General features: G+C 35.0%; 1 protein-coding gene across 20 annotated transcripts in view; it reads right to left on the bottom strand.

Moving 5' to 3' along the window:
- The window catches only part of Pard3 (par-3 family cell polarity regulator), a 660013-nt gene that overhangs the window by 195090 nt on the left and 440558 nt on the right, over nt 1–24365 (bottom strand). For 16 of the 20 annotated variants that reach the window (XM_027928488.3, XM_027928495.3, XM_027928489.2 and 13 more), the window contains 3 exons: nt 23430–23474; nt 18599–18826; nt 4020–4251 (listed from right to left, as the gene is read on the bottom strand). In XM_027928488.3, coding sequence (XP_027784289.2) covers nt 4020–4251; nt 18599–18826; nt 23430–23474 — 505 coding nt within the window. The remainder of the gene's footprint in view (nt 1–4019; nt 4252–18598; nt 18827–23429; nt 23475–24365) is intronic. The other 4 variants (XM_071599891.1, XM_071599892.1, XM_027928493.2 and 1 more) reach the window with 1 other exon arrangement.

Genomic DNA, 24365 nt, shown 5'->3' with positions numbered 1-24365 from the left:
GACTCAAAATTCCAGACCTTCCCCTGCTCTAGGGTTCACATGCAGACTGACTGCATTCACAAGTTATGTTTACCCGTTTGTAAGCACACTCAGGTTTCTTAGATACAAAGCCAGTTTAATTAAGGCAATAGGAGTTCCTTGTGTGCCAAAGAAGATGCAATATGTACAAGGAGAAATTAATACAAACACGTGCCCCTTCGTATTTGTTATTTGATTCCTTATATATTTAAATTAGCAATTTAAAACTTGCGTTAAGGCAGCTTTTGCCCTTCATATACTCCATAATTTATACAGAGAAGAAGGATTCATAGGAGTCACAACATTCTTTCCTAGAGCTATTTATCAATAATTAAGTTATTTTTGTGACTACCATTCAGTGTGTGAAATAGAAAACCATGCCATCTGTATATGCCAATTACTAAAAATACCTCCTCAATGGGCCATTAACTTCCTTTAGTAAGTTTTTAAAATAGCATCTTTTGTTTGGCCCTCATTGTATTTAACAAAAAATGTCAGATAAGCTGCAGAAGTAGAAACAGGGTGAGAGAGTGTGTGTGAGTGTGTGTGTGTGTGTGTGTGTGTGTGTGTAGGTGTGCATGCATGCATCTGTGTGTACACGCACATGATGAAAGAATCAGGATGGACAGTGGAGGAGTGAGCCTGGTTTTGAAGGAAAACACGACTTTGTCAAGCCGACTAAAGAGAAAAAGCTTATACGCTGACACATTTATCTAGAAAGCTAGACTCCCAATATCTAAAGCACCTGCCACTTTTCTTTTTGTTATGTGAACCACAAAAGGAAAACAACAATCACAGACACACCACCGCTTAGTCCCTGCCCAGCCCATCATAGCAGCACCTCTTATGAACTATAGAAAGAAATCTTCATGCATATACACCTTTTGATTGAGCTATTTCAAAGCACCACTGCTAAGAAAATCACATCCTATTCTCCTGAAAAGAACAAAGAGAAAGGAAGAAACTAATTTTAAAATTTTACTATCTTCGACTATATTGTTTTAAAAAGAACAAAACATAAAAAGAATCAACTAGAAGGGTTGTCTCAAATAATCAGATCCAGTAGGTAAGAAAGACTGTTTAAAAATGTTTTTAAAAATCTAACAACACTTAAATAATAATGACATATAATAATGCTAGGAAGCCAGAACTGCAAGCCAACAAAAAAAGAGAGAAAAAAAAAACTTCTTTTATATTTAATAGATAATGCTCACTCATTTTCAAGGAGCATAGTTTGGCAAACTTCAGTCCTACAGGGCTGAGGCTTGTGATCAGAAAGAATGCAGCCACAAGCAAGGGTTCTAGACAAGACACTGGGACTCTGCTCAGTTCTTCCATTCCCCACCATGTGGCAGCATGCTGTTCTCCTGAGAGATAAGCTCTGTTTCCTAGAATTCATGGACTTCCCTGGTATAAATCCTTTCTCCATGGCTGACTTTTAAGCTACCAGTATGTCGTCACTGGACACAGTGCTGGGAAGAGCAGGACAGTAATCACCAGTGTGATTAGGAAGTGATGAATTTTGAGTATTAATTATTTCTGATTTTTATATGATCTACTTAATTTTTAATAAAGGTTAGGCTTAACAATGATTTGCAAAATTTATAAAAAACTGCTCTCATAAATAAATGTGGGCTGACTTTAGCAAACTACTGATTCCAGGTATCCAGAGAAGTTTAGATATCTATGATTTTCTTACCAGCCATTGTTAAATACTTGAAAAATATTAGCCTCATTTAAAAAAAAAAAGAAAGAAAAAAAAATGAAATAAATTTCAGCCCCTAACCCAGAATATATAATTTGATTTTCAAGAGTAATCAGGGATTTTTTCTTTTTAATTTTTTTAAACATTTATTTTTTAGTTGTAGGTGGACACAATACCTTTATTTTATTTTTATGCCTCATGCATGCTAGGCGAGCACTCTACCTCTGAGCCACAACCCCATCCCAAGAGTAAACAGGTTTTTGAAGTAATAAATGGGTCAATTTTTTTTTACTACAAGGCTGGCTTTCTTTACAGACTATAGGTAAAGTTTATGGATTTAGACCTAGAGAAAATATCATAAAATGTTCTGCTGGCCATTTAAGAAAAAGAGGGTCAGGAAGTGTTCACGGTCCCTTTAAAACAATATACATTTTGCCCACAGCCTACTCCTCTGGTCCCAAATTGCAAGTCTACCATTGAAGTTGCAAATTGCAGACAAAGATGATTTATAATTAATGTAATCCCAAAAGACTGGAAGTTTGTTTACCCATTACATCATAACAAGTCCAGATAAATGTTGGTTGATGAATGAAAACTAACAAGCCATTAGTTTTCAATATGCCTTCAGGAGAGCCCTGGAAATGCGACTATGCTGCATTCTTACAGGAGGTTTCCTTCCACCTATTATTCTCTAATTTAAAGAAGACAGTAGCACAAATTCCTTAAATTTTAATTAATGGACAGCAGCCTTATGTCTGTGCATTGTGTAGGTACTAGTTTCTGAGCTGTCAGATTGCATATATGGAAAGAAAAGCCCCCTGGCTAACATAGGAGCTGAAACAAAGTGGCAGTAAGAGCTATTTCATTCTGTAAATATTTTTAGACATGGAATATAATGAAGAAAGATGATTTGACTGAAAATGGATTTGGAAGGAGCAGTATAGAAACAAGAAAAAGTCTAATGAAAAACGATGAAGATCCCACTGCTCTGAATCTTTGGAGAGAGAAATGAATCCTATTTTAAACTAAAGATAATATTGTGAACAGGCTAGATTTTTGTGTTAATATGAATCTATAGTTTCCTTCTTCCATGCACTTGACTTAAATACATCTACAGAACACAACTGCTGTGTTGCGTAACCTTCCAGCTGAGTCCTGATTCCTCAACTTTCCAGATCTGACATGTCTGTAACACCCTGAGTTATTGAGGTCAACCCAAGGATCGTAAATCAGAGAATTCCATGAAAATAAAAACTCTTGTTCACATTTTGCAATTAAAAACAAGTTAAAAAGAAGGGATTCATAATGTAGGATATCTACTTTTTGAAAAGTCAAGAGGCTGTGCTGTATGTTTTCAATTTTAAACCATCATCTTGATATGTTTAGGGCTTTAATTTATGGAACAATCAAGCAATCTTTATATTTAACATTAAATGCCTGTATATTATAAATCACCTTAGATGAACATTTATGGGGGAGTTTCAGTGAAACTTCTGAACAACTTGTCACTTTTATTGTATAGCAATGATTTGTAAAAAATGATATGCTAAGTAATCCTAGAGTATAATTTAGGGACACAAAAACAACTGTCAAGAAACAGGCAGAAACTACATTTAATGAAATCTTTACAGACTAAAGTAATAAGTATTAAATTAATCAACATGGCTTAATTGAGGCTCTATCTGTAACGTTTTTTTATTAGACTTGTTATTAATGAACCTTTAAATGCTACCACTAACTTGAGCTCTGTGTTAAATTTAAATAATGAACCATTGTTCCCACACACAAAAAAAGAACAAACACTGCTTTAATAGCCCTTTGTTTCAGTGGGCCTCTTCCTCTTGTACAGAGTGAAGACACAGAGGACTCCCTCCTTCTTCTCCAGGGTTATTTACATGGTTGGCAAGATATCAATGTTGAAGGCTGCTAAAATAACTAAAGCAAAATCCTTAAAAAAACAGAAATGCAGTAGCTAAGACTGGAAATAATAAAAGAATTTTGGTTGACTTCAAAGATACTGTTTTCAAATCTGTGCTTCTTGTGTTTTTTTTTTACTTAAACCTCACAGTCATATACAGTCATGGGACACCTAACATTTTGGTAGACCACGGACCACACATATAACAGCATACACCACATAGCCGAGCATGCAGTAGGCTATACCACGTAAGTTCCAACATGTTCGCACAATGATGAAACCCCCTAAGATGCATTTCTCAGAAGGCATCCTTATTGTTAAGTGGCACATGACTGTATATGTAAGGATGCTCTCTGGTTGATGGTGGTGAAGACTTACCTGAACATGTCTCCCAAACCCTTCAGCATCCCCTTCTTGGCTTTCATTTTATCCTTTTCCTTTTCTCTATCTTTTTTCTTCTCTTTTCCAGTTTTGTCCTTTTTCCTATCAGTCTTGTCCCCTTTCTCTTGGTTCCCATTCATCTGTCTCTCCAGAGAGTGCGAAGGCTGATCACTGGCTGTGGAAACCGATTCTCTCCCTGACCGTGAACTTTCTTCTGTGTCTTCTTCCACTGGACAGAAAAATAAAATAAAGTGAAGATAAGGGATATGGTGAATTACAGCCACAAAAATAAGTAGGCCAAAATGTTCGAGAACTTTACTTTCCCATTTTCTACAGCAAAATGGTTCGGCCCTCAACTTGGATTGCAACACTGTTTAATGTTGAGTAGAATTATAAGGAAATATGGATTAGTCCCATGCACACGTCTGCTACATATAGAGGATGCACCAATAGCAAGACAGAAGCCGCTTCCTGGCTAGATAGCTGGATAGTTCTGAATGCACAGTAACACCCTGGTTGCTACACAGAATGTAGCAGGGGAGGACTTCAACCCTCCTTACGCAGCACAGACCTCTCAGAGTCTTTGCACTAGAATGGCAAGATGAAAAGAAAGAAAGAAAACAAGCAAGTTTCCTTCCCCAAGTGCTTCCTTTCTTCTCAGCTAAGGCAGTGTAGACACATCCGGGTCCTTCATTAATTTGGTAAACCACACCATTATTAGCACAGGATTTCTTTCCTCAGGCTTCCAAACAGTTCCAGTTATGATTTCTGGACACCAAGGAGTGGATTTTTTGGTTTATAACAACAGATCCTCAAGGCCTCTGTAACGTTTCTTTATATTGTTATTGCTAACATCATTAGTAAATGCTACTATATGTACTACAGGTTCTAATTCTCAATAATTTTGCATGGTTATCTGCATAAGGGCAGCCAAAAAGAAGGGGATGAAGCCATGAAAATCAATAAATCAATATCCCTCACTTCTTCATATTTTGCAGATAAAAGCCATAGTGATAACAATGTTCTTCTCTTTAGCCCATACTTTAAACATATGAAACAAGGGCAATTCAAACTTTTTACATTTGAAAAAAGTAGCAAATAACTGAAGTAGGTTCCTACCTACTGAAAGAACTTTAAGAATTTCTCTACCAATATGATTTGGGAAATGATATTGCCCAAATCATATTGTTATATTGTGTGTACGTATGAATATGTATGAATGAATACCACCATTACACATGTATAATTATACTGAACCGATACAAGTATGAAATATGTGAAAAGCATAGATGCACATTCTCAGCAATCTTTTCTGAGATTGGCTGCCCAAGATTATTTTCTAAATACATTAAGAATTATGGTATCTCCATTACATCTTGAATTCCAAGGTCATTTCTTTGCAGCATCAACAAATAAAGCACAACTCACTTTGAGTTTCTAATAACGCAGAATCAAATAGGACAGTGAGGACTTCATCTCAAACTTTTGCAAGGATCTAACCTTAATATCTCATCAAGTGAAATTTGGTCTTGCCTCTCAACCAGCCAAGGAGCACTTGAATTACCAAAACAAAGTATTAAGGGAATCGAACTAGCTAATATAGAACCAATATCTTTGTTTTCTGCTATTAAACCCTCACAAATCTAAGATTATCAGATGATAACACAGTCATGGCCAAGTAGTATAGTTTTGCTTTATAAAAAGATGTGAGCTACTTTAGAATAACATAAAAAACAAAGGTGTACTATTCTTTTGCTTGACACATTTGGTTAAAACATGAGCCAACATATTTTCTATCCCAGCAGGTCATGCCCTGTGTACAGCCAAAGAGTAAAAACATCACTGTGTCTAAATCTGGAAGGTTCTTTGGAGGTCATTTAAACCAACCTCTTCCATTTGGCAGCAGCACCTTCACAGTCTGGGACTGCTGTATCTACTATGATATCACTGTACATTTGTACAGTGCAAGACCTTCATGCATTTCTTTGATCAACTCTGTGTGTGCCTGCTCAATTCCATGCTTCATACAGCATGTATTTGGGTGATCTATCATCCAGTTACTACACAGTCTGCCCAAAAGAGAATTCCAGGAGTCAGCACTGCATTTCAAAAACTTGTTGCCAATCCCGTGTGGACATTTAATGCTGTGACTTGTGGCTCTATTGACGAACTTACTCGGGAAACTAGATCAAATGTGCACAAGGCTCTTGGCCAGCTATCTAACCCATATTGATGACTTTGGTCTTCCCTTATACTGGGGTATCTAATATGAGTCACCCTCCTCCAAAGGGCACGATGGCTGTTGGAAAATTTGCTTCTTTTCTTTTCTATCAATTAATATATAAAAAGTAATTGTTTAAGTTTGGCAGAGGAAGGCAGTTACCACTTTCAGATGGACACAGTGAAAATCCATATCCTTATAAGTGAGACTGAATTAAGTAATTATTTCTGGTATACACAGAATAGGCAAAGAAAAACTTGGCCAACTGGCCCAAGGGCTTGCCAATTATGTGTAGTCTTTTCAAAGGAGAGTTCCCCCAAGAAAATTCAAATATACTTTAAGCAGGGTTGCAGCATCCTGCCTAGTACCCTCGAGCATGGCTGTGTTCTATTTGCCTACGTCCACTACTTCAATCCTATTTGGGTGTGACCCCCAAATTCAAAATAATTGACCAAATCACTATAAAGCTGAAAAACTGAGGCCTATTACTATACTCAAGTGAGCTAAATGTATGCCAGTCAATGTTCTATAACTCCTACAGAGAAACCACCTTTTGTTTATACTCCCAGAGCTCTTTGTACAATTTTTTTATTATTGCACTTCTCATCTATGTCTGTTTTCCCTTCTCCAGGCTCTAGAAATGAGATCTAATAGGCGGACAGCAGCTGCAAATAAATGCCCATGGAAATAAAAAACGACTAGTAAAATCTGGACACTGCCCTTTCCCAGCCAAAGTTTTGTCAGATTTCTGAGTATCACCATTCCTCTATCTTCAGGAAAATGCCCCCTCTCCCATAATCAAGCCTAACAAGGCTACCCCAACCCAACTACAGCAACACCAGGAACATCCATTGTATGCAGTGAAATTCCAATTGGTTTCTGGTATATTTTTATGCTATTATTATTAGTCCTATACATATCATTTAATGGATTTTACAATCCTCTACAATGTCTGAAACTATAAACAAAAAAACGAGCTCAATAAATGTAAATGACTTAGTCTTCCACAGCAACCATTATCATAAATCATGAATGGAAGTATCAGTAGCGATTCTGTTAGTTTTCTGCCTAATAGTTTTGGCAGGAGTTCAAGGGGCATATGTCTGCTCTTGGCTCCATAACAGAATAAATGCAGTGCCTTCACAACTCACTATATGCTGAAGTCATGTTTGTTGCCAATTCTTTTCATATTCACAATAATTTTCTGGTATATGTAATGCAACTTATTTCTAAATTGGGTGAAATAGAAAAAGTATTAAATCATTTATTAACTTTGTGTTTTGTAACCACATTTTAAATGAACACTCCTACCTCACTTTCCTGCCTGAAGCAAGTGGACTGTTTAAAATGATACTTGCACATTTGAGGATTCTTTATGCTTGTTCTAATTTAGATAATACATTATCACAGAAACTCTACTGAGGGGGGTGTACTGAACTAACTAATTCCTTTGAATGCCAACTAATTAAAAATATTTAGCAATATGGAGTTTCATATGTACAAACATAAGATGTTCTTTTATACTATCACATTATATATGCTTCAAACTCAGAAATTATTTGATAGAGAAAAATAAGAATCATTTGCGTAAAACTGCTCTGGTTTTTTAAAAGCTCAAATAAATTGGTTACATGTGTTTAATAAATACATATATTTTTAAAGTCACTAATAAGCTAGTCAGATTCTAAGTTTCAAAACCAATCTTTGTACATTTAATACTATCTTTATAATGAGGGCCATAAAATGTTCTTATTCCCTTAGTTGGAAAAAATATTCATGTAAACAATTTTTCAACTAAGAAAAGTACCAGTAATATATCAGCAGTAAACGACTTGATCTATTGTATTCATACATTAAATTACAATGCAAGAAGTAATCATAAACTTACATTTAGATAATTTACTATTTTAAATGCTATATAAATTTTGATGTTTTCCACTTTAATTTTGTTCATCTTTACAGATTATTTGCTTTCCTTTTGCAGACACCATGAACAAAGAAAGATGATTATCTCCTTCCAAACAAATAGAAATGTCTATTTTTGACAACATTTCTGCCTGTTTTAACCTGCTCTGTGCACTGAACTCTCAGCTACTTTCCCATGTGATTACCTATAAAGACAGATATTTTCAAGTTTCTTTTTTTAAAGAAGGTAAAGTGTGAAGCTGCTTATTTCTCTTTCATGAAGTGCAGTCATTCTGCAATTAAGACATACCTAATTATCATGTTTTCAACAGATGCAAATCTGCCTCAATTAAAATTCTAGTCCATGTTACAAATTAAGCTACTCAATTCTGAAAGGTATCATGTTAGGACTGGGCCTCCAAGAAATTTGGAAAAGATTGGGCACTTAGGTATTAAAATGATTATGCAAAAAATGGTATTGGATTTCAAGTGAAGTTCTACAGTTTCTTCCATCAATAGAATATATTTATCTAGTCATTCCAAATATTTTACTGTCAAAAAGTTGACTCCAAGCCATAGGGACATTAGTGATTTCCCCCCATTGAGAAGTGATGCTACTGTTGATACTGTAATGATCTCTGTTGCTTATCCAAATGCATTTCTCCCTTTCTTCTTCCCAATGGAACTCTGATTGTGTTCAGGATTGTGACCTAGCTCCAAGGGGTAAATTCATTAAATTTAAACTAACCAATGGATGTCATCCTCCTATGAACTTGTTAGTCCAAGGGTATTAGAACAAGATTGATCCCAGCAAACTAAATGAACATATTCTATTCTAGGAGCCACAACTTACTTCCTCAATTGGACAAGAAAGTAAAAAGTCCTTGAGTGCTGAAATTACCAGGCACATAGGTCAAATTAGGGATAGCAGAACAGAAGGGGCACAAAAATATTGGGTCTTTGATGACACTGCTGGAATATGAAATTAATAAACCCTGATATGCCCAACTCTAAAACTCAGAAGACAATGCATTTCCTTACACTTTAAGTTCATCTGAGTTAGCTCTGCTACTCAGTGCAGCTGAAAGCATCCTAATATGTATGTTGTCTAAATCAAACTTTAAAGCAATTGTGCAGTATCGACAGTTATTTATCATGAGTGTAAGGTTTAGAAATTAATGTCATTTTAGGCAGTTCTGATAACTTTTCTAGATGGAAGTGAAATGCTCAATAGGCATAAACAAAAGAAATACAAAATTAAAATGATAATCTAACATTATCTTTTCCATACTACTCAACGGGTACTCTCCTCTGAGGGCAAGGCATAAGGAAGCATCAGTAAATATTTGTTGAGTAAATGACCATATAAACAAAGAGCTGAAAATATGAAAAGCTATCTTTTTTTGCTCTCTAATATAAAGAATTACCCTACAAATGTTAAAACTGTAATGGTAGAAACAGATTCTTTAGTAATTTACAATTTACATTGGAACACTAAAAACCAAGTGTGAAGACTCTACACAGGATGACTCATCATCCTCACAGGGTACCATTTTAAAATAAAACTCAAAGTGGATTAAATTAATAAGACATCAACAATGGAAGATTTCAGTGAACTCAGCAAATCTCCTGTCCATCACCAACTTCTATCGATTAATGATAGGTAAATAAAAATGTAATAAAAATTGATGAGTGCACTGCAAAGTCCTACATAGTAATTGAGCATGTTGGGTACATAAATGTTATTTCTGTTTCTTATTTTAGTTGATTATTTTGACATTGGAAAAGGAAGAAAGAAGTAGGAAATGAACAGCTAGTGATACAGATGGTGTCGAATAACAGGATCTGCTGTTCTGGACTCTGACTTTTAACACAGAATGTTGAGCTCTTGGCAAGGGAAACAGGTTTTTCTGAACACCAAATGTAATAATGATAGTAATAATAATAAGAAGCAGCAGCAGCAGCAACTAGCATGAAACATGAAAACTTGAGAACCTTTTATACTAATATCATAGGATGGGAATAATAATTAATATGATAAAGAACCAAGTGTATGACCATGAATGGAGAAGGAGAAGAAAAAGTCAGTTGATATTTAGTCGGGTCCTACAGAAGGGGTTTCAAAGTAGGAGAAAAATTCAAATTCATGACCCCTAAGATGGCCTACTCTATTTTAGACTTGTTACATTTTATTTTTAATTTTCTTTTAGTTATACATGGCACAATATCTTTATTTTGTTTATTTATTTTTATGTGGTGCTGAGGATCGAACCCAGTGCCTCACATATGCAAGGCAAGTGCTCTGTCACTGAGCCACAATCCCAGCTCTAGAATTGAATTTTAAAATAATCTCTCAATACATATGGATAGAGGGACAAAAACACTAGGATTATTCTTCCAAAGGGTTATTATTACTAAGTCACTTTTGTTCACTTTCACTCTGCATTCTAAACTTCTCTCTAATCCAGTCTCCCATATAAATTAGGTAGAAAGCTCCTAAAGGTAATGGGTAGGATGTAACCTGTATTATTCCCTTCTTCCAACACAATGTTGCAGAACAGGAACAAGGAGGTCACACCCTCTGTTTTATGAATGCTTGCATATTTGCTTTTGGTTCCCAAATGATTTTTACATTTAAATGATGGTACACCATGGATGTGTTCTGCCCAGTGAGATAATGTATAATGGTACTGAAGGCTTTCCTTTCAACAGTTGAGACCAAATGGAATGTTCATAATAATCAAAATGCTAACACTCATAACTCTATTGCAATTGCCATTTAAAATTTTATTCTATGCAAGGTGTGGGTTTAATGTCAACAAGACACAAAACATTATTTATTGTGTTAAAGAGATTCCAGTCCACTGATAAGAAACAAATAATATAAACACATACAGATATAATCCAAAAGTGAATAGCTATCAATATTCTTACTTTTGTTTTTTCCTTTTTGAGAAATCAGAACCCCTATCTCCCCAAATCCCCAGTATTTTTTAATTACTATGAAATATAATTCATATTGAGGGATCTCCAGACATTTCTTTATGTTAAAATACTTTAGCAGGGGCATAGCTCAGTGGTAGAGAACTGGCTGAGCATGCAAAAGGCCCTGGGTTTGATCCCAAGACACCCCCCCCGCCCCCGCAAAAAAAAAAAAAACAACAAAATCTCTATTTAAATAGTCTCAGATGCCACTTTATATAATCCAGGGCTTTAGAAAGTCAAGGGGAAATTAGATTGTTCAGGAAAATGTGTAAAATGCACAGTGTTAAGTGATAGTGTAAACAGTGTAAAATGCACACAGAGGTGCTGAGGCCATGTACATGGGACTATGAGAAGATCTACTTATGGATAGTGTGTGATGTGAGCAAGAAGGAGCCACCCTGCTGGAGGGATGGTGAGAATAAGTGTGCAATTACAGAGCTTTCTGAGCAAATACAGAGGCAGGAGAACCAGTCAGGAAATTCTAACTTCAGATATTAAATAATGAGGGTTCAGGCTAGATTGAAAAGAAGGATGATTATAAAATAAAATAAATTTTAAAAAAAGAAAAGAAGGAGTAAAATTAGATTTCATGAGAATAAATTAAGAATGCTTGGTAATGGAGTGGTTACAGAGTGAGATGATAATTCCAATTTTCTGAGCCTGGAAGTGATAATGAAAGAAATCACATCAACATCATCTATCTTTATGTATACGATGCTAAGTGTGTAAATGCAGTTTCTTCTTTTTCTCTTCCACTGCCAAGTGTCATTACTTACCTAGATTATTCCATTACTATTATATAAGTGATCTTCTTGCCACCAACACTGCTACTTGCTTTCCCTTCCCCCAATAATCCATCCTCAAATCCATGGTCACCAAAATCATATTCTTTTACTTTAAATTCTTCAAAAGCTTTTAAAGGTCTTCAGGATAAAATGTAAACAATTTATATTAGGCTATGATCCACTGTCTACATACATCTTAAATCTCATTCCTCACTATGATCTCACAGGTACCATATATACCATCCCAAGAGAACTTGGAACTACAGAAATCTAGAGATGGTCCCCATTCCACATGTTCCATATAGCCCCTCTTCACCCAGTTGAAGACTCTCAAACAGTAGTGCTGGACTGAAGCAATATCTCTCTGGGAAACCTTCTCCACATCTGCATCTACTTCCTTCTCTACCTGATTTCCACACTGGCTAGGCGGGTGGCCCACCCTTTGATGCCATAACAACCTGTACACTACTATTACACTCAACCACACAGCTTATCAAGAGTTGGTTACCACTGGGTTGGTTGCTCCTGGACCCTCAGGAACTTATAGCCAAAATATCAGACCATAGGTGCCCTGTCTCATTAATACATGCTTAAATACTTAAGTAATATTAATTAGTATAATGGGATATCCCATTTGGAAGATTGCTCAGATATTCTAGAAAATCACAGGAATTCAAACCAAAAAAGATGCATTCTAACTGCAATTTTGGTCAAATATTTAAATATTTTCCTCTAAATAAAAAAGGTTATAAATGAGGATTCTATTATTCACACACCTTAGATATGATTTTTCACTGCATTTTAGCGTAAGTTACTTTTAATCTGGAAAAAAAATTAAGGAAGAGCTTTCACTACTTCATACACACATGCAGACTGCACTCAGAAACTTCCTAAAAACAAAATCAAAGCTCCTTTTCTTAAACGGAAGGTAATGTTTAAAACTACAAGTTAGCATAAAATGATAGTATATATTCTTCTTCTTCTTTTTTTTTTTTTGGTACTGGGGATTGAACACAGGGGTAGTCGACCACTGAGCCACATCCCAGCCCTATTTTGTATTTTATTTAAAGACAGATTCTCAATGAGTTGCTTAGTGCCTCCCTGTTGCTGAGGCTGGCTTTGAACTTGCGATTCTCCTGTCATAGTCTCCAGAGCCGCTGGGATTACAGGCATGTGCCACTGTACCCGGCCCTATATTACTTTTTTTTTTTTTTTTTTTTGCATTTCAGAACATTCAACTAACTGCTAAATGGATTAACTGAAGGGAGTAATTCATAAGATGCTTTGACTTTGGAACGTAAATCCTGAATTCTTTCATAGTAATTTTAATCTAAATAGATTCTGCTTTTGATAAAATTAGACTTAGTTTGTATTGGTTTTTTTTTTTCAAATATTTGATGACAAAAGGGGCAGCATACTGAGAAGTAAAAAAAAAAAATCTTAAGTTATCAAATGCAATGTGCTATTATGTAGCTAATAAAACAACAAAATTCCCCTAGTAGTTCTCATATTACCTGATTTAATAATGTAAATTTAGTTTCTTCCAATCTCATATTGTAAGACTAAATTATGCATGTTTTAGAGAAAGGCTTTTCTACCTCCGAAGAGAACTACATGAAAACAAGGCAAGGTACTTGAAAGCAGTATGTCCATCTTTGCAAGACAAAGTTTTTCATATTTAAAGTTCTGAATATGACATATCTTAAAATCAATATTTGGTTCTGTTATATTTCATCAACTCAAATCCAAAAAGCTGTTACTAAATTAATAATAGGGATTATAGTTTCTGGCAATTTTTAATTATGAATAAAGAGATTATATTTTTAAAAAAAGGAAACAAAGCAATGTTACTGCATGCATTTTCTTGGTAGCAACAGAACTGATTTATTGTGGGGGATACAGAAGCTGCTTGCTGAGAGCCAGGCTGGGTGTATAATTTGCATAGAAGAAGGAGCAGATTGTAGATGCCCTGACCTGTCAAACACAGGTAGGGCCTCAGAGATAATGGGTCCCAGAATACAAAGCTCCATCTTGATCCAGACAGACACACACAACATGGAGAGGCCAGATGGATTAAATGAGAGACACAAACGCTGGCTTCTGCCATCTCTGCAGGAAGAACGTAAGTGCTACAGAAGATGACAGATACCAGATACCACATGGATCCCGCCCCAGTCTCTTGGCCCCCAGTGTGGTGCCTCTGCCATGATTTCAGCACTGTGGAGAAGAGGCAAGCCTGTGCAGCACCATGAAATGCAGTCACTGGGGACGTGCTCGATCGAGTTGACAAGAACAATCAACCATGCCTCTGTGTGCATCTCTCTAGTAAAGACGAAACATACCAGTAGAAAACAAGAGACTGGATCAGTCTGGGACTTTCTGCTCCTCGCCAACTGTTCTCCACTACCTGTTAGTAGCTTTTCGTCAACAGCCCACTCTCCACGACAGCATTTGCAGGATGCACTGTGTCCTTGAAGACGTCTGTCTAACCAAAAGACTCCTCAGACAATGGTCCTCTTTTCAGAATAGTGGTGATATGGCGTTTTAACTTCAACAGGTGACCAGAACTGAATCACAGCACAGAAAAAGAACCTTCTGACCCAGTATCTCACAGAGGGCAAACAGTGGAGGGCTTGTTGCTGACGCATAGGTGTAAAAAAGTGAGATTGCAAGAACAGGGTCCAGTGATGGAAAGGGTCCAGACCAGGAGGCAAAAGCTTGAACAGACATGAAAAGGATGGCACTTGGGAAAACAGAGGAGGAGTTAATGGAGCCAGCTGGCCTTGCTCACAACCCTGAGACATAAAAGGCATTTTGTCTCTCGTCATCATGACCACCAGCACTAAGGGCACCCTTGATTATTTGTTTGCTTGTCTGGTTTTTCTTTTTTTTTCAAACAAACTTTATTTATTTTTATGTGGTTTTGAGGATGGAACCCAGTACCTCACACATTCGAGGCAAGTGCTCCACCACAGAGCCACAACCCCATTCCCGGCTTGTCTGTTTTTAAGAAAAAGAAAGTTTGCTAAGATGGTGAAGGTCTTGTACATGCAAGGCCCAGTGTAGGATACAACAGGTATAGTGAAATGTCACTGATGACCTATTACAACATATTGAAAGACTTTTTCTGTCCCCCACATTTCTTGCACACCAACAGCAGTTAGCCTGGAGCTTGCTCACTGATTTGACAGACATTCGTGAAACCCTCTGATTTGTCCAGCCCTGGGGCTGGGATTGCAGGATTATAACAGATCTCACAGAAGGTATGAGGGGTTATCAGGTAGGATGTATGTAGGCAAGAAAATGGGTATAGATAATCAGGGAACGTTAAAACAAGAAGCAACCTCAAGAACAATCTAAACTAACTAAGTAAGAACTTGTTAAATTTTTTCCTAAAAACTGCAAACCATAGATTTTAAAATCTAAAATTTATAAAGAACTCCAATGCATAAAAGCAAACCAAAAGCAACTGTTAGGGCTGGGGTTGTGGCAGTAGAGCACTCGCCTAGCATGTGAGAGATGCTAGGTTAGATTCTAAAACCACATAAAAGTAAGTAAATAAAATAAAGGTATTGTATTCAACTACAAAAAAAAAAAAAAAAAAAGCAACTGTTAAGGCAGAGGAGCGATAATGGCAGGTCGTGGGATAAAGTTCAGGGCCTCCTCCATGCCCCCAAATTAGGAAGTACCTCTCCTGACCAGAGGTCACATCACACAGTATGAAAATCAGTGACCCTGTTGTCCAAATCTATGGTTTTACAAATGAGGAAATTAAAGCTCAAGGGTTTAAGTAGTTTGAACCAAATCCCAACCTTGTTAGGAGACTGTAGATTATCATAGGATTCCTCTTTGAAATTCCTCATTCCATCTATTAATATGTCAACATTATTAGCTGTAAACATTTGAAATTTATAATAGTTGCTTTTTGCTTGCCATATCTAAATAACAGCAGACTGATCTGAGAATTAATATTAATGACAGGACTTGTGAAAAATAAAGCATTTTGTGGCACGTTTCAGCGCACCTGCCACAGGTGTTTTTTCTAGTTCTTATCCAGAAGTGCATGTTTGTCTATTTCCTCTTTTGTTTTTCATTTGGAGATAAGTAAGTGAATGATTTTAGCATACTGTTATTTCCATTAAGAATCTGTTATTTAATCCAGGTGTGGTGACGCAAACCTGTAATTCTGGCAACTCAGGAACCAGAGGCAGGAGAATCACAAGTTTAAGGCTAACCTCAGCAATCTAGTAGGCCCTAAGCAACTACTGAGGCCCTGTGTCAGAACAAAAAATTGAAAATGGCTGTAGATGTGGCTTGGTAGTTAAATAACCCTGAATTCAATCCCCATCATAAAAAACAAAATAAACAAACAAACAAACACTATTTAGCATTTTAAAATAAAGTATATATGCTGATAAAAGCAGATGTTCATCCTAGTGGAAAACTCTGGAAGCTGTCCCTGTAGAATTAAGAACTACTATGGATGAATGTCCCCCAAAGGTTCACTTATTAATGGCATGGTCCCCAAGGTGGTGCTATTGGGAGGTAGTAGAATCTTTTCGATATGGGACTTTATGAGAATGTGTCATCAAGGGCAATTGTAAACTAATCTCTTGGTATCTTTCGGCTTCCACTTTGCTCCACTTTACACTCCCCACCATTGCCAGGCAGCATCCTCACCAGAGGCTCAAAGCACTAGGGCTACCTAATCTCAGACTGAAACCTGCAAAAATGAGAGCTACATGACCCTTTTCTTTGTATATGTTAAATGCATCAAGCATATCATCACAATAATATGAAGCTGGCTAACACAAAAATGGAACATGTATTCAATCTCCTATCTAAAATGAGTGACTTATGAGAAAACTGAACTTTATCAGGGAACTTAAATAACATTTTAGTCAGAACAAGAAAAAAGTTCAAAATCACATAAACTATAAATTCTAAAATATAGCTAAAGTACTATATTTTTTATTCAGTTTAAACCCAGAAAAGACAAGTAAAATCTCTAAGTGTCAAGTAATACAGATTAATAAGGCAAGAAATCATTACAAAAGGAGAAAACTCAATAGGGTCAAAAGCTCTTATGACTCAGGATCGTGGAGACCAGAATTGGCAGCTAAAACAGGAAATATGTTCTTTATTTGGCAAGAATAGGCAGCATATATATGAAACCATTGGCTGATTATAGTGAAAAAAATGTCCAGATTTAGATGAAGAATTAGGCAGAGGCGGGGGAAAATGCAGCAATCCTTTTGCTAAGTTTTATTTGCATGTAACAGTATGGCAGAAATATTTATCTTCCCAAACACATTATATGTTACAGGCAAAATTATATAATTTTGCTTTCAATCTCCTGAGAATGTGTTCTTTTTAATTTAAAATTCCTTTTCCCCACTACAATATTACTTAGACATGTGTGATAAGAAATGGTTTACTCAAATGTTAAAAAGAAAGTGATTCAAATTCCAAAAAATTATCTCTGCTCTCTGGAATAATTTTGGGCTTCAGGGCCTCCAACTTTTCTCTAAGAAAGAGTTATATGGATAAAATCACATTTAATTTTAAGAAAAGTAAAATGTAAATTATTAGTAATGAACAATATCAATTAATCAATAACTTTTACCATTAAAAATCTCTAAGAACTTTCCCTTTAAGTAAATACATTAGTAGATTTAAATGGAATGGTTATTTTTTTAAAAAAAATAAACATTGAAGGATAAGGATAACTTGCGTGAAGCATTTTTTAAAAAATATAAGCATTTTTTTTCCTCAATAGAAAACCATTCAATCAACTTGCTTAAACTATCTTGTCTTTTGGAAATACAAACACATACACAAATAAATTCTGCTAGTTTAGTTCAAGTAAAGCAATAGTAACAAAAATATGCTTTTAAGATCATTATTATACATATTCACTGGTACTATTACCTTATAGACACTATACACCAGTGACTGTCAAACATTTGGTCTCCAGATAAAATCAGACCCCTAATAATGATTAAGAACGCCAAACAATTTTTTCTGTATGTGAATTATACCTACCAATATGTATTGGTTTAAAAATGAGACAGCTTTAGAATATAAATTTTTAAAAAGTTGGGCACAATGGGGCAAACCTGTAATTCCAGCTTCTTGGGAAGCTAAGGCAGGAGGATCACAAAGTTTTAGGTCAGACTTGGCAACTTAGTGAAATCTTGCCCCAAAATTAAGATATAAAATGGACTGGGGATATAGCTTAATGGTAAAGGGCTCTGGTTCAATCCCTAAAGCCAAAAAATAAAAATATAAAAAAAAGAGAAATCAATTCATAGTAATCGAAATTACATTTTCACAAAAATAACTATATTATTTAAAAGGAATCTGAGAACAATGCTGTTCTATATTTTTCTTCAAATTTTCATTTTATTACCAACTGAAGAGAAATGATCTTATCTGACACTACATTCAGTCTAATGCAATATCACATGGCATATGTCCCTAGAAAACCCCACTCTATACTAGAGAAAGAATGAGGGTAAAAGGGTAAATGATCATTTTTTATTATGAAAATAGTTTAGATCAGGGAGGTCACCTTGAAGAATGTTAGGAACCCCCAAGAGTTGCCTGAAGCACACTTTAAGATCCAGAGCTCGAAAGAGCCAATTGTAACTGGTATTCTTTAGCCATTATAAACTTACATGTCTCCATGCCTTCATCATCATCATCGATGGCAGGTTTATCATAAGACTTGTCAATAGCAGCTCTGAAGCTCTCATTGCATCCCCTTCCTCGGATTATGCGCGGCCGTGGGCGATGGAAAGGAATATCCCCATTCAAAGTCACCTCAGCTACTGCTGTCTGCAGACTCTCCAGTGAGCTTGACTTCTTCAGACCCAGGGAAGGTCCCACATCCCTGCTGGGAGAGCCTTGAAGATTCAAAAAAACAAAATGTTAGTTAGAGGTAGGGGAATATTAGATACCCAAATACCTATGCATTCTAGAAAACTTCTGGGATATAGGTCATTTGCTCAATGATGAGCACTAAAATGTGAATGATAAAATAACTAAATAAAGTAATCATTACTAATTTTCATTTTTCCCAAGTTTATATATTTAATTGTGTGTGTGTGTGTGTGTGTGTGTGTGTGTGTGTGTGTTTCTGTATTTCCACTAGGGAACAGTCTAAGTTTCAAGTTTCCATTTTTATCTGAACAGATAAAATTTCTGTCAAATCATTTTGCTCCGGATAATATAAATAATCTAAATGAACCAGAATAACCAAGAATCTCATTTTAAAATGCAGAGGTTATAAAAAGGTCAAGTAACTGAGAGTAAGCTTTTAAACTCAACTGAAATCATTTTCTGGAAATATAAAGTCATTTACAGCAGAAGTTAATACATTTATACCAATGAGCTTCACTGAGACCCCTTCCCATGGATAAATACAGATATACAACCTGTCACCAGTACAATTAGAACAATCTAGCACCAGGTAGAATTTATTACAATTTTCCTAATACTAAAAAACAAGAATGTTCTAGTGAAAGAGCAGCCCAAGACTGTAAAAGAAACAAATTTTGATGTGAGGGCTCTCTCTCAGAAGCAGGGAAAGGAAGTGAGATCAGAGGGCTGGAAGTGAGTGCTTACATCTCCAGGCCTGGGAATACTACCTGTTTGAAAAACATGTGAGGGACAGAAGGAATATGACTTAGCAATTACCAAGAAAATTTCAGCAGGATGGCAGGGGACAATTCAGGGAATTAACAATTTGGCTCTATTTCTTGAAGATCCAGGGCAGAAAGGCCTGAGATAATACCAATAGTACCCAGGTTTAGAAGGCAATCAGAACTGATTTCTTTAACCAGGTAAGACAGCCTCATCCATCACTGCCTGACCTGGCACTCAAAGGTAGACTAATTTAGCCTCTACATGGCTGAAACACCAGCTCTGCACCACCACCTGGGCAATCCAGGTTACAGAACTGGTTCTTCACTTATCCTGTTAGAAAGACAGATGAAAAAAAAAGGGGAAGGGAGGAGAAACTAAATAGTTTATCCTCTACATGGGGTCATCAGACCATATGTTGATCAATAATTAAGGAGTAGCCTTGTCATGTTACTATCTCGAAGACAAATAGTTGTGACGTGTGCTTTTCATAGCTCAGAGTATAATACAGAATGAAAATTAAATTGAGAGTATCAAATTGAGAATTCTCTTTTTTATATTCATTTGTTTTATCTTTTACTTCATTTTCACAATGGTGTTAGTTGTTTCAAGTAAGAACAGATTGTTGAAAATTTAATTATATACAGAAAGGCAGACATGACTCTAAAGATGAAACGATATTCTATATGTTATCATGCTTGGGAGAAAATGACGGTATGTGTAGCTTTCCCAATGCATCTTTGTATGTTTCACATGAAATATTTCAAGAAGATCAATCTTACTTTTTATCTTCATATTATTATAATTTTTGGCAAATACATTTTCTAAATTAACCATAAAAGTTATATCACAGCAAAGAAAATGAATTTTCTTCCAAAGAACTAAACAAAAGGTAAGAAATAAAATAAAGGGGGGAATCATATCTGCCAGAAATATTTACTTTTAAATTTCCTAGCATTAGTATTTGGAAAATCTTTTTTTAAAATAAATTATACCTTTAAATTTTCATAATTTTCTGTCTGTATTTGGGTTCTATAAAACATGTATTAGACAAATATTTGATGTTTTCTTGGGTTCATCAAAGACGTGTTTATATGAATGCATATGTGTGTATTTGAAGCTCTAAAATTTCATGTTGTAGGTAAGGATTATCACAAAAATATCATTTTAACTAAATATAATAAGCTTAGCTGAGGTTTCAGTGAATGTACTCAAAGCAACAAAACTATAATAATGAACTTCATAACTGGTATGAATATGTATTAAAATTGAGTGTCCCTCAGCATAAACACAGGAAATTCTGCAAAGAAAAATAATGGTGAAAGTAAAATTAAATAAGCAATAAAAATTTTTAAGTGGGATTAGGAGTAGAGGTCCATGGTACAGCATGTGCTTAGGATGTATGAGGCCCTGGGTTTAATCCCTAGTACCCTCCTCTCCCAAAAATTTATCAGTGTGACTCAGCGTTTTACCTATTTAATTTTTTTCCTTAAATTCATAACAGTATGATACAAAATTTTAGCAAAGTATTGATAATGGTAGATGGTTGATACTGGGTTTGTGGGAGGGAGGTCAATCAACTGCCCTCTCTGCATTTACATATGGTTGATATTCTTTAAAATAAACAGTTACATAAAAGATCAACTCTATAATGTGTCACTGTATGACAGGGACTGGCAAATCAAGGGCCAAACCTGAAAAATTTCATTGGAACGTATGCCCACACCCATTTATTATTTCACTGTCTACAACTACTTTCAAACCCTTGATCTGGGAATAAAGAATGAAATCACAATCATATTTTCTTCTCTATATCTGTTTTGTTTTGTTTGCATTCCTGTGGATCTAACTCAGGGCCTTGCATGTGCTAGGCAAACACTACACCACTGAGTTATATCCCAGCCTTAGATCTGTTTCTCTATTTCTACTTATTACTACCCCTCTTGCCAAAAATCAATGAAAAAAACCTCAAAAACAGTGACTAATGTCTTTTGCAAGGGTCAAAGGAAAATTGAATTCAGTTTTCATTAGGAAAGGCTTAGAACAAGACAGATGATCTATGCTAAAATGCAATTACAACTCTCCCCAAAACCCTTGGACAAGAATAAAATCATGATAATCTTGAAAATTCAAATGAAATGAAGAAAGAAAAATAACCAAAAACGTATTTACTAAAATTGGGTGGAAAAAACCCAGGTTAAAAGTTTTATTAATGTAGATCTAAAACCAATAGCCCAAAAGGCACTTTGATATCTACATAATAATTTTTTGTCAAGACTTTCCAATTTACTTTGGTAAAAAAGATTGCAGATAGTACAGAAAAATGTTCTTTTCATCTAGGATATGATATTTTAAAAGACAAAAAAATGTTTTGATCAGATAATAAAATTTGCCTATTTACTGGGAAAGTTACATAATGCTTTCAGTTGAAGTCTGGATATCATTATTTTTAAAATTACAATAAATTGTTCTTTTCCTTGTAGTAGCTTTGACCTGGTTACATTAAATATTTTCCCTATTTTACTTAATTGGCAAAATCATGTCCTTTAGCTAGAGGAGTTCAACAGGGTTTTTTAGTAACATTAACTTAGACAAGGGCTACTTCTTTAAAAATACTAACAACTTCAAAAACTAATTTCCCATTTACATATGTAAGCTATCAAATAATGTTTTTCTTTAGTCCTGCTTTAAAATTTCAGTAAATTTTATATTTGATAAAAAAAAATAACTAGTTAGTAAGGGCTGAGTTTATAATTAATTGCCTTGCAATACAGTTAATCTTATGATTTATTGAACGTAATTTTTATAATCTATCTTTTACTCTACAGAACATAATAACTCCAACCACGTCCACAATAATCTTTACATATGTATGTGGGATACACATTTTTTCAAGCAGGCTAAAACTAATTACTACTGCAGGTTAAAGGTGAATTAAAGCTAATTAGTGCTAAGTGATGTAACTCAATTATCCTGGATCTAGAATAATTAAAACATGATTCCAACTTATAATAATGAAACACAAGTGCTCAATTGAACAAAGCACATTCCTTAAACTATATTTAAAGACTTTCCTCCGCTTTTTTTTTTCATATAACAACATAAAATGTACAACATAAAACCCAGTTCAATATAATCCACTATTTCTATGAAATGGCCTAGCAGTATTTTTTATAAGCAATTAATTTAGAACAAGTTCACAAAGACATGGAGCCAATATGCATTATATTGTCTACTCCAATGCAAGTTAACTGTAAATTAATCCAAACATCCAAAAAAGAACCAAGGTTTTCTTAGTGATCAAAGATAGCAACCATGTACAGTTTCCTGTAGTAAAAAATGTTTATATTGGTAATGTTATCTTTCAAATCAAAATCACCACTTTGAAAATTGGATGTAACCTAGACATCACATAAATTACTTAAAAACTTAACAGATTCTACCATAGAGAACAAGTTTTCTTAAATGAGGATAAAACATTCCTACACAATAATTAGAAAAATCTAACTAGGTGTGGCAGCATATGAATATAGCCCCAGCTACTGAAGAGGTTAAGGATGAAGTCTGCGTGAGCCCAGGAGTTCAACAGACTGTGGACCCCATCTCAAAAAATGAAGAAAATCTAGATTGTTTCTAACATTGTAAATGCACTATATTGCATTTCCATTTAGTATGTATACCACTGATGAATCTGTCCTAAGAGAAAATTTTTCCTTTATTATACAATTTGATTTCCCACAATGAAAACATCTGTACAAGACTGGAATACTTATGTTTACACGCAATATGATTGGCAGCTCTATAATTGTGATAAGCTCCTTGGACCACTGTTTCTATGGCAACAGCCTAACTGTCCATTCTTACCTGCTTTCTGGTCATCCACTGTATTGAGTTTAGTCTCGTCAGCTACTGTTAAAAGGTAAATGTATAATGGTTAGCCCAGTTAGTCCCCACAGCCCAACATGCTTCAACCATTCCCAGATCTTTACAGTTAGGTGACAATTCTTAGGTAATATTTCATGCAAATAATATGAAACATCAAGCAAACATTCATAATCAAAAATAAAAGGAGAAAAAAAAAGCAGTGTCTCCATGCAATATGCCAGTCATTTCATTTCACAGACGTGTGTTATTTATATGTTAGCATATCATAATTAGCCAAGGCAATGCATCGCCAAATTTTTCTTATATGCATCTGATAAATTAATGCTTTTAGTCTTGAAGTACAAACAGCCACAGAACGGTATAAGGCACACTTGATTAACAATTTTTTTTAAATCATTCACTTTACAAATTTAATTATTATTATTTTTTTTGTGGATTTGGATTTAAAAAGAGACACTACCTGATTGGTGTCTGATTGAACAATTATTGTTATTTTCCTCCTCTCATTTGCTCTCATTACTTTCTACAATAAATATCCTCTCAAATTATTGTTATTAATTTGATTAAATGTCTTAATTCTCAAAACACAAAGAGGTTCTATTAAATAAACCTTAAAGGATAGCAATGAAAGGAAGACATCATAAAGTACCAAATTCCAGACATGGATTGAGATAATGGTTTCTCTCCAAAATTTTTGTCTTCTGGTCAAAAATCCCACAACAAACCAAATACAATTTCAATTAAATTGTTTTTTAAATAGCCAAAAGTGTTAAAAACATTTCAGATTTAAAAATGAAGATACAGGAATATAGCATGATATGCCCATGTGCTTGTTTCCTTTCTCATAAGAAAACATATTACCATATTGCATATTATGAAAACATGCCACTTAGGAGTAATATAGTTATCTCAAAC

The sequence above is a fragment of the Marmota flaviventris genome, chromosome 12 (assembly GCF_047511675.1).
Source record: "Marmota flaviventris isolate mMarFla1 chromosome 12, mMarFla1.hap1, whole genome shotgun sequence".
NCBI classification, from domain to species: Eukaryota; Metazoa; Chordata; class Mammalia; order Rodentia; family Sciuridae; genus Marmota; species Marmota flaviventris.
Note: the sequence above shows the minus strand (reverse complement) of the source record. Positions and strands in the feature narration are given on the sequence as shown.